Here is a 15,933-nt window from a genome sequence, read left to right as displayed (position 1 = left end):
CCACTTCACGGAGAAGCGAGAAGTTGTTAGATGGGGAATTCATTACTTTTCTGCTGTAAAACCTGCCATTCCCTTTTTTCCTTCTTCCCACCTGCTGTTAGGAGAGCTGCCTCCTTTTCTCAGGCCAGCCATCCCCTCCCATTTTCTCAGGACACTTAATTCCCAGTTATGATTTTTCCGGTCTGTTTATTCCATGGTTCTTTCTCAGCTTGATCCTCTCACCATGATTTCAGCTTGCTTCAGTGTCTTGTGAAAAACAAAAAAATACAAAGCAATCTTCCCTAGCCTCACTTTTCCAGCCGTCAGTCTCTCTACCACTTTATTTACAACCACATGTTGGAAAGTGATGCTGTAGGCATTGTAGGGGGACCTCAGTAAATACCTGTGATAATGAAAGAACAGAAAACTGAAAAGCGTTGAAAGGCCATTTTTTACTTCACTCTAAGTCAAGTACTTTATATTATGTATCCTATGCCTTTCTTAAATGGGAATACTAATATCTATAATAATAAAAGAATTGATACCGTGGCAGGTATTGTACTAGCACTCTAAGCACACTCACTACTTCCCACAATAACCTGTGAGGTGTGCACCTGTGAATCCGTCTTTTCTAGCCTGGGAAACCAGAGGACCAGGGGTCAGTAGATCAAGTCCTGTAGCCACTGCTGCTGAAATCTAAACCCAGGCAGCCAGCTCTGGAGCCAACGCCAATCACCTTCAAGGGGAATCTTTGTGTTTTACTTTCCTCTCTTTACAAGTGTTAAAAGTTATTTTATATCTTTAAGGTAAGGCTTAACTCTTCCATTACCTTGCAATGAATCACTTGGCCTGTTTTGTTTTTGTTTGCTTATAAAATGAAAAGCTAAGCTCAATGATCTTTTCAGTGTCTTCATTCAAAAGCTTGGTGAACTGTAAAGTGCTATTTAAATGTGAATAAGGACTTTGATCTTGTGCTCTTTGGAATAAATTTCCCTTTTAAGTGACAAAGTAGCTAGCATACATAGCTTTTGAGAAACACCCAACTTCACAATTTCCAATCAATTTTCCAATTTAGGCCGGTTAAATAATACTTTCTGGCCTACGGCTGCAATTTTATTTTCTGCATCTTGATATTCCATTAGAAGAAAAGTTAAGGTTCTCTTTCTGGTGGACACTAAAATTTTTTTAAATATCATTTTTTTCTGATTATAAAAGGAATACTGCTTCCAGTGGGGGAAAAAAATAGAAAAATAGAAGGAAACAAGAATCATCTAGAAAGAACCCTTGTTAGGATACTGGCATATTTTAAAAAACATAACTGAGATCTTCTTTTTGGATACAGACTTTTCTATTCTGCTTTTTATCTAATATATTATACACATTTTGAGAAATTGTTTCTTTCAGTGATTCATGGTTTGCACGACAGGAAATAGCCAACTCCCCCTTGAGAAAAATTAAAGCAACTGGTGGCAGCTAGAAATCTGACTTTAATTTGTCACAATAGCAATTCCATTTCCTTCTTTGGGGGCAGCTTACAAGTGTCCTCAGTTGTCACCACCACACCCTTCTCTTTCTTATCAAAGAACACAAGGTCAGGCGATGAAATGTGCAATTTGTCATTTGGCATCTTCCACCAGAGTGGCAGGAATATTGGAAAATACAGTAGGAATATTGCAAAATCTAGTATTTTAGATGTTTAATCACATATTTTCTCATTCAGTTATAGAAATATTTGTTCAGTGATACTGAAGTCATTTAATTCCAAAAGGAAATAATCTAAATGTACTATAAAAATAAATTTTTCATAATTTGTGAAAAATACTGAAAAGGAATGCTTGTCATATATATGTTCCACATAAAGGAGTATGCTGCGTCAGCTATTGCCTTTGAACATTAAAAAAAATTCATAGATAAAAAGGATTATACTCTACTATGGTTAAAAGCTTGTGCTCTGCAATTATATATTTGGGGTTTAAATTCTGGCTTACAAGCTGGGTGATACTGGTTGAGGTATTTCTCCTTTTTTAGTCCCAGTTTTCTCATCTGAAATAGTAGTGGCTACTTGATAGGGAGTTTGTGGGGATTAAATGAGTCTATCTGTGCAAAGCATTGATATAATATGTATGCCATAACTGACATATATCAGTGGTTCCCAAATATTCCTGGAAGGCCCAGAGCCAGGGTTGTTGTTTCAGGTTGCCTGAGGATGTATTGTAAATATCCTGGGCTCTACCTCCAGAAAGTTAGATTCAATGACGTTGCATTTACAATGTGATGATGCTGTCTGGGAGATGTAGTGGGAGTGCAGAGAATGATCAGTTACTCCTCTGGGAGGGTTAAAGAAAGCTTCACAAAGGTCATAATGATCGGGCCACGGCTTGAAGCGTGAACAGATGCTTCCTAGGAGAATAGGTGGCTTGGAGAGGGGTGAACTCAGCAGAGAGAGACAGGACATCCGAAGTTCAACTATATTTATTATGGATCTATTATAGGCAGGGCAAGCTTCTGAGCATATTTATCTCATTGACTTCTCACCACAACCCAATCAGGATGGAATTTAAATCGCCTTGCATATATGTGAACATTAAGTAGTTTGGGCATCTTTTTCAAGCTCACAATATAAGTAGGATTCAAACCCAGGTCTAACTTCCAAGATGATGATCTTTGGACCATATCTGTGGGCTCCTTCTATTGATTATGACTCAGTGAGCTTGGAGTTCTGGGTGGGGCAACCATGGTAGAAGAAGCAGAGAGGTAACTGGTTCAGTTGTGAAGGGCCTCATTTTTATTTTTAGTATTCACGACAATCTTCCTGTGCTTCCAGGCTTCCAAAAGACCTGCAGCCTGGGGACCTTGCCTAAGAGGGGTGCACACTTGGCCTCGAGCACCCTGTGCCTGGGATTAAGACTAGAGCTGTTACGGTGGCTGCTGTTAGGTGTAGTGGCATTGACTGCTTTCTTCCTGGGACTTTGTTCCATTACTTCTGGGCTCCTTCCTTAAGTTACTTAAAAGTAATAAGCCACCCAGATGCCCCAAGGCAATTTGGTTTGCTAATTAGAAAGAAAACAAGATTTTTTTGATCTTGTGTGTGAACCCTGAGATCTCAGTTTAGAAACATGCAAAAGATATTTAAAAACCTACTGTTTGTAGTTTTTCTACTGTATGTAGTTTTTCATACATAGAGTAGAATGGGGGACCACAGTGAGTCCCTTAGATGTTCTGAAACTTTGAAAGTGGGATGGCAATGAAGAAAGCCCTGCATCTGGCTTATTAATGAGGTCACAACAGATATGCTCTGCCTGTTTCTGGGTAGGAGGTTGAATTTCATTTTATTGAACAAACAAGTCATTTTAGCTCAGTGATTCATAGGGTAACTTCAGTCAAAAGAAACTTAATTTACTTCTGCTTCCCTCTATAGTTTAACGTCTCCAGAAATCCAAAGAAGCCACTATGCTGAAAATACTCTGAGTGGGTTAGAGTTTCACTCAAGAAAGTGCCATAGTAGAAAACGGCCATTTCTCTATGTTGTGTTCAGGTGAGTTAGCAAATCCACTGGGATCTGACACAAGCCACTTTTGTACCCAATAGAATCCATCATGAGGGAGTGCGGTGGTGCCTGAACTGGAATGTCTAAATAGTTTCTCGCAGAGGAAAATGTAGAGTTTCTCACGAAAGGAAACTCATTTCTTTGTGGGCTTTCTCATGGACAATCTTGTAATGCTTTTCAAAATCAAGCTTATTATAAACTAAAAATACAGGGGCCTCTGAACAAAAGTAGTTGGTTGACTTCGTGATGCCTGTTCTGGCCAGATGGCTCATGAATGATTATGATTCCCAAGTGGAATTTCCAAAATAGACATCTCCTCTGCACTTCAGTCCCTTATTTCTAGCTTTCTTCTGGACATTTCCACTTTTCTCCTGTAAACTCAACCTGTCCCAGTGGAGCTTACCATCTTTCCCCCAACTCATCCTCTAACTTTCCTGACTGTTGACCTCATCTCCAATTTTTCAGATGGCCAGACCACCTCTGGCTCTCCCAATATTCAGTATCCTCAAGTTTTATGTTTTCCTCTATATGAAATCTGTGGATTTAGGCTTTCATCTCTACAGCCATTGCAGTCTGCAGCCTGATTACATTTCTTTGGATTCATTGTACCTGTGCCTCCTACATATGGAGGTCAGTTAATTTTCTCAAACACGGTTTTATCTGTTCATCTTTTTCTCAAAATTCTCTAGAGACCTTCTGCTTAATGAAACACATTTGAATTCTTTATCTTGGCATTCCAAGCCTTTCTCTCTATTTAATGAACTTTATTTACTACTTTTTGGATTTTCTTCCTACTTAATGACTTTATGGCCCCATATGCAGGTCAGTCTCCCTTCTAGATAATTCATTACTCAATCAACACCCTATCTTCTCTTTCTGGGTTCAGCACAAGACATAAGCTTTCTTCTGCTCAGGGCACCTCAGTAATCTCTGTCTTCTCTTGTCTCTGATTATTGTTATGTCAGTTATTTTAGAATTAGATCATTACTCACGGCTGTATGGTACTCGGTGTAATGTTTATTTTTCTTGTCTATGTAATGAGATTGTTTGCTCTTTGAGGGTAGCAGAATATCTCAGAGTTTCCTTTCTAGCCCTCAGAATTTTCTGCCCAGATACAACACATCGCAAGTTTCCCCTCCATCTCCCCAGTCCTTGTTGACTTAAAAGGAATTGTTCAGATATCTTTGTTTGGTGCCTCTGGTAGACCCCAGTCCCACTGCTGTCTGACACAGAAGGTAGCCATCGTACAAAGGCTATCTCAGTCCTGTGGCAGTTGGTATGGCTCAGAGTACCTTGGTTTCATGGCCTTCTTGGCATAGAGTAGGAGTTCTGTTTGTTGAATGAATGAATGAAAACCCTAACTGGGTTAGGAAGTACTGGGCTCCCTAACTCAGTTTTCTATTTTTCATCCCTCAGATAAAAAGTAATCCATTAAATGATGTCAGGCAGGTTAACAGAAGGCAATGGCTGTTTTCACTTTTAGCTGTAAAAGGTGAAAACAGCTTCTTTTTGAATGTTTTTTTCTCAGGGGTATTTTGAATAATCTTTCCTGACTTCTTTGCTTGGATCCCACTAGAATACCTTGTCTTTCAATAACACTTTTATCTAGTTGAATAGACTTGCTCACAATATTTTCCTGGTTTCTTAGTCTTAAAGCATATTTTATAATGGCCTTAACAGTTGGCCTAGCATACAGCCCTCTTTTTCTTCAGTGTTGCTTCCATAATCTGCTTGTGTTATAACTCCTCCCGGGAAGCCTTCCTTAATTTCCAAGACAGAGTTAATTGTTCCCTTCTTGTCCCATAGATGCATATATTTCTTATGTAAGCTGTTATTATACACGCATGTATTATTAGATGTATCACACGAAATCAAAATTTATTTATAAAATAAATTATAAATACAGTAACTTCTGCTACTGTAAATCCCTCAAGGACAGTGGCCATGTCTCCTTCATCTTTGTATCTCCAGCACTGGTACAATGCCTGCCATAGGAGGTGCTCCGTTGAGGGATCAGTCATAGGGAGAGTCAGGACATCACCAACTCTGTCTTCTGCAGTGTAGTGGCATTTCAGTGGCTAACCATCCTGCTGCCCTGGCACTTCCGCAGCTGAAGTGCTGGAAGCTCGCAGCCAGAAGCCCTGAGTGCACCCATGGAGCAGGATCCAGCTGAGCCAGAAAGCACCACGACCACAGCCAGTGCCTTGCCTTTCTTCTAGAGGAAGGTAAATATTGAACTTTGAAATTGTAGGGTGTTACCTTGGCACTCACAAGTGTGAGGAGAAGTCTGAACAAGTCGCAGCAGACACTTCCCTTCTCTGCTTGGGGAACATAGGGAGGGCAGTGGAATAGCATCTTCTCAGTGTGACTGAATTCCAATCATCCAATGACATTTTAGTTTGGGTTCTTGGCATTTTGTGTAGTTCTTATAGGTGACAGAAAAAAGTTATCTGTAAGGTTACTAAAAGGCTGTATCTGTCTGTGAAGAATTCTCTCCTAGGAAATGAAGCCTGGGAGCAAACAGTCCTTCCATCTTTAAGATGGGGCTATCACTTAGGGCCAGATGGTTTCCAGCATGCTGGGTGGCTTTTGGTCAACAGTCCTTCACTGAGAGTGTGTTTTATATGTCAGAGAAAGAAGGCTACAGGGTATAATGTTTTAGATGACAGCTTTAAAAAAATATTTGAGTCTCTGGGTCACTTCTTCATAAAAAACTTAAAAAATATATATGTCTGTATCTATTGGTTCCATTTGGGAAATAATAAGTAAAGGAAAATATTTTTGTAGCTCTACTAAAATGACCTCATGCTTGTGCAGTTAAGATGACCCTGACAGGAGAGGCAAGTCTGAAGGAATAGAGCTTTAAAGATCAAGATTAGCAAATTAACAAAAAAGCCAAATAGCCAATTAACCTACTACTGCAAAGCCCAGGGGCTGGTCTGGAGCTCTGGGTTCTCTGTAGCAGCAATTACTTGGTGCCCTAAAACCTCAGGCTGAAGCTGTTTCTTTCCCTCAAGCGCCACAGTCCCGGAGCATGTTTTCTTTGTATGTCACTTCCTCTGCCGAGCCAGTGTGGAAATCACTCGTGTTGCTCTGAGATGGTTGCCACGGGAACATCTCAACCTAGTCATTATCTACTCAGGCTGCTGATTATATTAAATCAGGAGACCGAGCTGCAGACGGGGCTGCCTGCTCTGCAGAAGGTTGTAATTGCTTCGCGACTCTCCCTTCTGGGTCCACAAGTCTCGGAACACTCTTCTCTATGTTTTTTTCCTCCTTTGTTTCTCCCCGGCAAACAGAATTAGCAAATGAAATAAATCTATGGGAAGTCAACACTGGGAGAATACAGCCGTTACTTTCCCATCCCTCCAGTCTTCTGTGTTAGCACCTCATCTGCAATCAAAACAACTGTCCCCCTTTTTCCTCTGTTTTGGCTCTCTATGCTTAGGGATAAAAGTAACGATAGTTTTTGAAGATCTGTTTTTCCTGTGTCCCACACAAATGGTGCTGAGGCCACAGTTTCCTGCTACTTATCCAGAGAAGCTTCAAGAAGTTCATAGAGATGCCTCTCTTCTAAATTGTGTAAAATAGAAACAGGAAATGAAATTAGCCTTTAATGAGTCCTGTATTTCTACTGATCTGGATGGATCTCTTATGAAAGCGATTTTTAAATCTTTATTCCAGAAATGCACATGATATTATTTTTAACTGGCAAAAATTGTACTTATTTGTGGTATACAACATATTTTAAGATCTATCTATATAGATATATCTATATAGATCTTAATATATAGATAGATATATCTATATAGATCTTAAAATATGTTGTATATATAGATAGAAACACACACACAATGTGAAATGGCTAAGTAAAGCTAAATATACCTCACATACTTATTTTTTTGTAATGAGATCCTTTAAAACCTACTCTGCTAGCAATTTTTCCAAGTATACATTTGTTATTAACTATAAACATAGATCTTTTAAATTATACAATAGATCTTTTAAACCCATTTCTACATGTGATCTTTGAGAGACATTAAATTGAAGTACTCTTTTGTGGGAAAACCTATATAAGCAGTCGGCCTTGAAATTCAGTGTTCAAATCAGGACACTCTGGGAATGAAGGACAGCACTATTAATAAATACTCCTGAACAACATGTACACACTAGGACTATGCCACGCAAACCAACAGTCACCTTATATGCAAATAACAGGTACATGAACATGGTAGTCCTGTGTTTCCCCCAGCCCCAAATATGTGCTTCCCCTCCATGCAAAAATAACCTCTTCCAGAAGAATGTACAATTAGAAATTTTAATTTTAAATTGGAATTTAAATAGAGGTTTCCTCTCTGTGTATACTTCTGTTCATAAAAATTTACTCAATGTGAGTCCATTCTTGAAAGTAAAGTGATGGCACTGGAAATTTAACAGAAAAAAAAAGACATAAACAAAGATAAACAGACTGGACTGAATGTGCTTGTGGTCTTAAATCTGTTTTAAAAAATCTAAGTTAGGGGTTGGCAACCTTGTTCTATAAAGGCCATAGGGTGAATATTTTGGGATTTGTGGCAGGGAGGAGTTGCGGACTACACAGTTTCTATTGTAACTACTTTGCCATTGTTTCAGTGACAGCAGTCATAGTTGTCATATAAACAAATGGGCATGGCAATATCTCAGTAAAATTTTCTTAACCAAAATAGGCAGGAGAAGGGGATAGATTTGGTGTCTAGTCATTTGTCCACTTCTATTCTAGTTATCTATTTTAATGTCTAGAAACTTTGTTCTGGTTGAAGACAAGTAATTTTGGATTTTAATTCTGATGTCCCCCACCCTCCTGTGACAGACAGGGGCTGTGACTAATGGGACCAATGAGGAAATGCATGGGCCTCACTATTTAGTATACATTTCTGCTCTTGTGTGCTCCAGTGATTCAATACATATACCGAGGTGGGTGGAAAAGGGACACCCACCCAGTGACACTTTGGAAAGGGGATGGCAGTTGTGTGGGTTTTGCTAAGCATTTTGGAAGGCAGGCTGCAGTGATGCAAAGCTGGGGAGTGATGGCTATGGTGATGTGGTTTTTCCTATACATGGTTTTAAAAAAAATCCTAGATTAGATTTTGCCGTGGGAGAGAGAACAAAACTGCAAGCACCCAAGGAAAATGAAGTTTGGGGTCTGTGCCTGCACTGGGAAAGATCTGACTCAGAATTAAGGTAAGCGATCTAAAGAACCACTTTGAACTAGTTCAGCACTTTTAGCGTAGAATAGGAATGAGATGGTCAAAAGGAAGTTCTAGGAGAAAATCCCCAAATGTCCCAAGATGTTTCCCTTTAGGCATAAAGTACACACTAACAACTCAGGCAAACCACACAAGGACGTAAATGATATTAAGGAGAATTAAACAGACAGTATCTGAATAGTAGGAGATCTGACACATATACCTGATGTGACTGTGCATAACACAGATGTTCATACCCCTTTGCTCCATGGTGAGAAACCGCTGTAATTGCAAACTAAGTTAGGGACCGTGGAGGGGGACCACAGTCACATTATCTGTTCTAGTGTCCACTCACCAATGGGGTATATATATGGTACATTATACTGAGAGGTAAATAGTATCATAAATAAAAGAAAATCTTAGAGGTCTTCATTCCTATCTGTGTTGCTCAGTTAAATACAAGGGGAATTAACATTCATAGTTATTTAGTATGATGTTTTTGAGGAGACCCTTTAATAATTGGTAAGTTAACTATAGTTAGTAAGTGATCAGTAGCAATTATCTCTAGCATCTTATAGTCTATTTGGGGGTGTATTTGATATATAAAACTGGAGACAACATATAAAGCAAAATATACTAAAGGAAAATTAATATTGCCTCTGCAATATGTTACAGAGGAGACACGAGTGAAAGAGTTATCTGGAATGGATGCTGAGGAGAGCCTAAAGGGAATTTCAGGGTGGATGGCCAACACTGTCACCTGATGAGTGGAGGATTGTGAGCACCAAGTGGGGTGAAATGGGGGTGGAGGGGCACGAAGCATCCAGGGCCAGGGAAATAAGGCTGAGGTTGAGCCCAGACACTCAGAAGTCCTGGAGGATCTCCAGCAGAGGGGAAATAGGAAAGCAGTTGCTGGCAGATGATCTCTTACATGTTGCACACTATAACACTGAAATATTATCTGCAGGCTGGGTGTGATGGCTCATGCCTGTAATCCCAGCATTTTGGGAGGCCAAGGCGAGGGGATCACCTGTGGTCAGGAGTTCAAGACCAGCCTGACCAACATGGAGAAACCCTGTCTCTACTAAAAATACAAAATTAGCCGGGTGTGGTGGCTGGCACCTGTAATCCCAGCTACTCAGGAGGCTGAGGCAGGACAATTGCTTGAGCCCAGGAGGCGGAGGTTGCAGTGAGCTGAGATCATGCCATTGCACTTCAGCCTGGACAACAAGAGCAAAGCTCCATCTCAAAAAAAAAAAATTCTACAATGAGTTTCTCTTTAAATGTTATTTATTTTTGCAGTTGTTTTTCAGATTGCAAATTGTTAAAAAAAAAAAGAAAAAAGTGTTACAGAATTCTATAATATAGATAGATATTCCACTGTCCCACCTGCAAAGATAACTACCAGCAGCAGTAAAGTTGCTTATGGACACTGGGATTAAAGTTTTAAAATAATCATTGGAAACTGGAGTTATACACAGAAATATCCCCTTATTTTCCTAATTCCTTTTTGGTTCATATGATAAATCATGAACTGACATTCATCTACTATTGGAAAGAGGCCTTTTGGCTGTTTTCTCCCTCTGACTTTCAAAATGGGATGCTGTCGGAGAGTTCTGGTCTATATGAAACAGAGAAATGGAACCCCTTGCTTATTCTTGTCCTACTTAGAGAAACCACAAGCCTAGGACCTGGAAATCCATTTAGTCTAGAGACTGTCGAAATTGTAACTTCTGTGGGTAGCTGGGACAGCTTATTCAGGGTCATAAGAAAGGTCAGAAAGACCATTAGAGCTCCCACAGGCCATATCCCATATTGCATTGGTCTAATGGTTCAACTCTGTCTTCGAAAAAGCATTTTTGAGGGTCTGGGTAGTGACGGTTATCTCTACTGTGGAAAGAATTACCTCAAGTCTCTGTGTCCCTGAAAGTGCAAAAAAAAAAAAAAAAAAAAAAAAAAACCCCAAAACGAACAAACAAAACAGACATTGTGCATTGATATGGGAGGTTAACAAGCCAGGAGAAGCACAAACATGGACACCTCCTATTGGTCTTTCAAAGATTGAAGGATCAGAAATAACAAGTTCTAATTCCTCCTAGTAATTTCCAGGGGTTGAAGTAAATCAAATTACCTCTTTAGCTGAGAGTATTTATGTCAAAGGAAAGTAATGTTCTATGGGTATAATCCAGCACTTTGAAATTTATAGATGGGAAGTGATATGAGAACCAAACACTGAAAACCTTGGAGCAAATTGTGAAATTTATCCACTTTCTCTTCCACCTCCCTGACAAGTCTAAAGTGAAGGATGATTATGATAGTTATAAGACATGAAATCTGGAGAGATGACCAGTCACTGGTTTGGGTTTGCAAAGGAACAAATAATTATGGACCAAAGGTTGAGCAAAACTCCCGACAAGGAGTAGTTTATGGAGGGGAAGGTAGAAGCCCATGAACTTGTAAGGTTCAAGGGAGAAAGCAGCAAGTGCTTTGGATTTGGCCATGGTGAAGAGTTTTACCAGGAATGTAAGAATATACCTTGAGGATATACATTAGATAAAGAAATGAGAATTCCATAACAGGTAGGTTACTAAGGGCTACTGTAGAAGTTTCCCTGTGGGGTTTTTAAAAAGAAAACGGAATCTCACCAAGTCTAGTTCTGGCTGAAGGTAGAAAGAATGCACTAGATAATGAAAATAGTAGCTTCCCTGTATAGGGCATCACAGTTTTTGAGACTTCTTATAAAAAAAAATTTTGAGACAGGCTGGAGGGCAGTGGTGCATTCTTGGCTCACTGCAGCCTCACCTTCCTGGGATCAAGCTGTCCTCTCACCTCAGCCCCCAAGTAGCTGGGACTAGAGGCATGTGCCACCATGCCCAGCTAATTTTTTGATTTTTTATGAAGATAAGGTCTCACTATGTTGCCTAGGCTGGTCTCAAACTTCTGAGCTCAAGCAATCCTCCTGCCTTGGCCTCCCAAAGTGCTGGGATTACAGGCGGGAGCCAAAACGCCCGACTGGAGATTTATACTTTTAATGCTGACCTGATCTCATTTGACCCTCACTGAAGCTCTGAGAGGTAGGGCAGAGCCAGAATTACTTCACTTGTGAGGAAATTCAAAGACAAAGGGTTAAGTTCCAGTTGGCAGAAGAGAGATTCAGGAAGGACGGCAGACCCCGGAAGGTTTTGAAGTTCAGAGGGAAATGAGGATATTTTTTTTCTTTTTGAAGAAAACGTTTGTTCCTTTCCAGGTACACTTGATTACTCACTGTTAAGTAGGCGGAAGTCAATGAATGGGTAGGAGCCGCGGCGTTCAGCAGGAAACCCCGACTGACCCCTTAGTCGTACATCTCCTAGAAAACAGAAAATCCAAACAAAGGCTTGAAAACATTGCCACGTGTGTTCACTTTTCCCCTGTAAATCCTCTGTGAAACCAACCCCAGATGTCAGGAGAAAAATGATTCCCTTTCACCATGCTGATGAGAGTGATATGTGGAAAGGGATATTTAACACCAAGTGTAATGAAGTTGGCAATACGCTAACAAGGAACCACTGGTCTCTTGCATGTGCTTGGAAGACGGGTCTCTGAAAATCACAGCAACTTACAAAGTTCCATAGTCTTTTTATGCTTCCCAGGATCACAAAGACAAAGCCTCTGAATCCGGAAGGACAAATGGCAGGTTGCACTGTAGCTTTCGTTCTTAGAAGTGTTAATCACCCAGACTGTAATTTCTCTCAGTTCCAGCATAATTGTTCTCTGGCATCCACCTTCCTTGTTTCCAGAGTGTATCATTGATGGGCTTTAGAATCAGTTCAAAGGCTAGCCTTGCTCCAGGCACTTGGCCACTCTTGCATATAGGACAGTCTGTAGAGTTTCCAGGACTTATTTATTTGTAGGTTTTCTTTAATATTTAATATCTGTGTTCGCTTTCCTTTTTGGTGTGTGTCCTGCCTTTCTGACTAGGGGAGGTAATGGATTAGAGTGGAAAGAGCATGGACTTTAGAACAAGGTAGGCCTTGGAGAAAACTGGCCCAGACGCTCGCTACCTGTGTGATCTTGGCAGATGTATTTCTCTGAGCCTCAGACGCCTCATTTATAAAATGAAGTTAAGACCCACTTCGAAGTGTCCTTGTCAGAGAACCTAAAATAATACTCACTGCCTGGCAATAAATGCTGGTTTACTTCCTTCTCAACTCCTGCAAAGCAGGAATCATGCATATCATGTTATTTGCATTTCTCCATAGCACTTTGAATGCTGTCTGGTACTTACTGGATTCTAAGTGAATGTTCTCTGTGGACAGGAGTAGAAATAAAGACCAAATTCACTAGTTATTAAATAGCATAAGGAATCAGAGCAGAGGTAGAAATACATGAGACACAATCTATCTCTGGAAGAACTGAATCAGGGAAGGTTTCAATTCCAGTAGTAACGGGTACACTCCCATAAATCACCTTTTCCCCAAACTAAGGTGGCACTGGGGCCCCAGCCTGGGAGCTGAAAAGCAGAACAATCTTCTCTCCTCCTTTCCTAGTTCCTGGAGTTACTCAGGGCCTGGGTGAGATCCCCGTCAGCTGCAACTCATGCAACTGATGTGCTTAAAACGTCCCTCACAGATGGGCCTTGAGTGTACTTGGGCTTGTAAAATGCAAGCCATGAGCTCTTGGGCTGTTCTCTGCTTTGAATTTTATATTGGTGCCTTCTTTAATGCTTCATATAATCTGATATTACATTGCCATATTGATATGAAAGAATATTGTAATTTATGCATAAATGTTATAAACCAAAGTGAGAGGAATAGGAAATAGATGGAAAAGTATATTTATGGGTTTGAATATAAACTTCCCTTAATGAGGGTAATGCTGTTAGCTTTAAGAAAATGTACTTATGCATTTTGTTATGGGGTGGCTGGTCAATAGTTGAAGGAAAGCTACCAAGAAGAGTTGAAGTGTTTCTCTCTTCTCAGCAGTTGTCTTGAACACCCTGTGTTTACAGAGCACGTTCACAACATCACAATAGATTTATTTTCTTGTTTTTCTCACTGGATCTTCATAACCCTGTGAGAGGAACCATTATTCTCTTTAATTTCTAAGTGAGAAAATAGAGGCTCAGAGAATGGTTGTGAAGGACTACTATTTGCTCTGTAATTCCAGGTAAGGATGCAAGCCCCTTAAAGTCCTGAGACAGTAAATATTTATGGACTTTAATTCAGCTACGTTTATGGTGCTTTCAGCTTATAATCACCAGGACTAGCACTTAAATCTAGGCTGTTAGACATCATAGGGAAAGTTCTGTTTGCAGTACCATTGGTCTCTAAGCTTATGTTTTGAAACACACACCTTGACTGGGCAGGGTGACTCACACCTGTAATCCCAGCATTTTGGGAGGCTGAGGTGGGTGGATCACCTGAGGTTAGGAGTTCAAGACCAGCCTGACCAACATGAAGAAACCCCATCCCTACTAAAAAAATTACAAAACCTGCTAGGTGGGGTAGCGCATGCCTGTAATCCCAGCTACTTGGGAGGCTGAGGCAGGAGAATCACTTGAATCTAGGAGGTGGAGGTGGTGGTGAACTGAGATTGCACCATTGCACTCCAGCCTGGGCAACAAGAGTGAAATTCTGTCTCAAAAAAAGAAAGAAACACACACCTTATGGAGTATGTAGGTGTAGACCTGCATACTTTTTAAAATGAATAAAGAAATGAAAATCTTAGATCCTCACATAAAAGAAGTTGTAGTTTTGATATCAATTGAGAAAATACAGCATGTTAAAAGGCTAGCCTTGCTCCAGGCACTTGGCCACTCTTGCATGTAGGACAGATAAAAGGATATAACAGACTTGCTGACTTTAGATAAATTTATGTTTTATAATGGTAAGAAGAGGAACATACACAGTAAAAACGATGCATGGAGGAGACTGTACACATTTTGTCTACAAAGCTGGCTGGGCTTGTGGATGTGCTGACCTGTTGCTGTAATCTCATGGGCTCCTTCCAGTTCACCTTCTGGAAATCACTTCTCCATTAGTATTTTCTTCTCAGCATTACCAAAGAGTTCTTCTTGACTTTGCAGTTATGAGGCTATCATTTCCCCAGAAAATGTCTATGTAATATTGACGAATGTTTTAACGCCTGTGACAGGAGTCCTCCTGGTGCCCACCTGAGAGTCTAAGGCAGAGGAGGCCCATTATCATGTAAGGTTTTAGATTTAGGGAAACTGAGGAAGAGTACCCTGTGGCCGAATGGATGAAGGGAGGGCAACACACTGGGAACTTGGGGGCTCCTGTACTGAGAGGACCAGCATTTTGCCATTTTGGGTAACCTTGTATAAGACAATGATGACTTTGAAGTCCAGTTGTCTAATATTTAAATTGCATAAATCATAGCACTTCTGTCGACATTACAGAGTTGTAAGGAAATTATAAGGTATGTGAAAATGTGGTATTTAACATTCATTGAATACTTACACTGTGCAGCATTTTACACGTATTATCTCACATCATCAACCCAACAACCCAAAGTAGGTATTATTATTTGTCTGTTTTGCAGATGAGGAAACAAAGCCAATGGAAATTTGATGATTTGTTTGGGCTCATAGAGCTAGTAAATGCAGACCTTGTGTTTAAACTCAGAACTGACTTGAAACCTCATGTTCTTAACCACTCTCCTAAAGTATTAAGATGAAAAATTATTTAAACAGATCAGCATTCAATTTTTCTTACATAACACATGCTTTGATTGCTGTTTGCCAATAAACCGAATATACAGTCATCATGATTTGCAGAAAAAGAATACCAGGAGAATCCCACTCCCTTGATGAGTTCAAGGTTCAGTCAAAGAGCAGTTCAGTGGAAATGGGCTGTTTAAGTACAACAACCAAATCCGTTCTGGATCATCAAGGAATCTATTACTTTCAAGTAAGAACGCAATTATTAAAACTATCCATCAGCAGAACTGAAATTAGCTGGCAACACATTTTCACATTGCATCCTACTTTTGGGAAGAAGAGACAGATGAGAGCAAAGATACCTAAACAAGCAAACAAACCCAAACAAATCAGCAATAACAAATAAGGAAACCATACCTGGAAGATTCCATTTCAGTGCTGACACTGTCCATAACTACAATTGCACTTTGAGAAGCTGATTCCTCAGAAACCTAACAATACCCATTTAGTGTAGTGAATAA

At 40.0% G+C, this 15,933-nt stretch overlaps 1 protein-coding gene across 4 annotated transcripts in view; it reads right to left on the bottom strand.

The window, feature by feature from the left end:
• PDE7B (phosphodiesterase 7B) overlaps positions 1-15,933 on the bottom strand; it is a 343,532-nt gene that overhangs the window by 71,188 nt on the left and 256,411 nt on the right. For all 4 annotated transcript variants that reach the window (XM_002747056.6, XM_078370131.1, XM_008995119.5 and 1 more), the window contains one exon: positions 12,017-12,100. In XM_002747056.6, the coding sequence (XP_002747102.1) occupies positions 12,017-12,100 (84 nt within the window). The remainder of the gene's footprint in view (positions 1-12,016; positions 12,101-15,933) is intronic.

This window comes from Callithrix jacchus, chromosome 4 (genome assembly GCF_049354715.1).
Source record: "Callithrix jacchus isolate 240 chromosome 4, calJac240_pri, whole genome shotgun sequence".
NCBI lineage: Eukaryota > Metazoa > Chordata > Mammalia > Primates > Cebidae > Callithrix > Callithrix jacchus.
The sequence above is the reverse complement of the archived record's forward strand: the minus strand, read 5'-3'. Positions and strand labels throughout refer to the sequence as shown.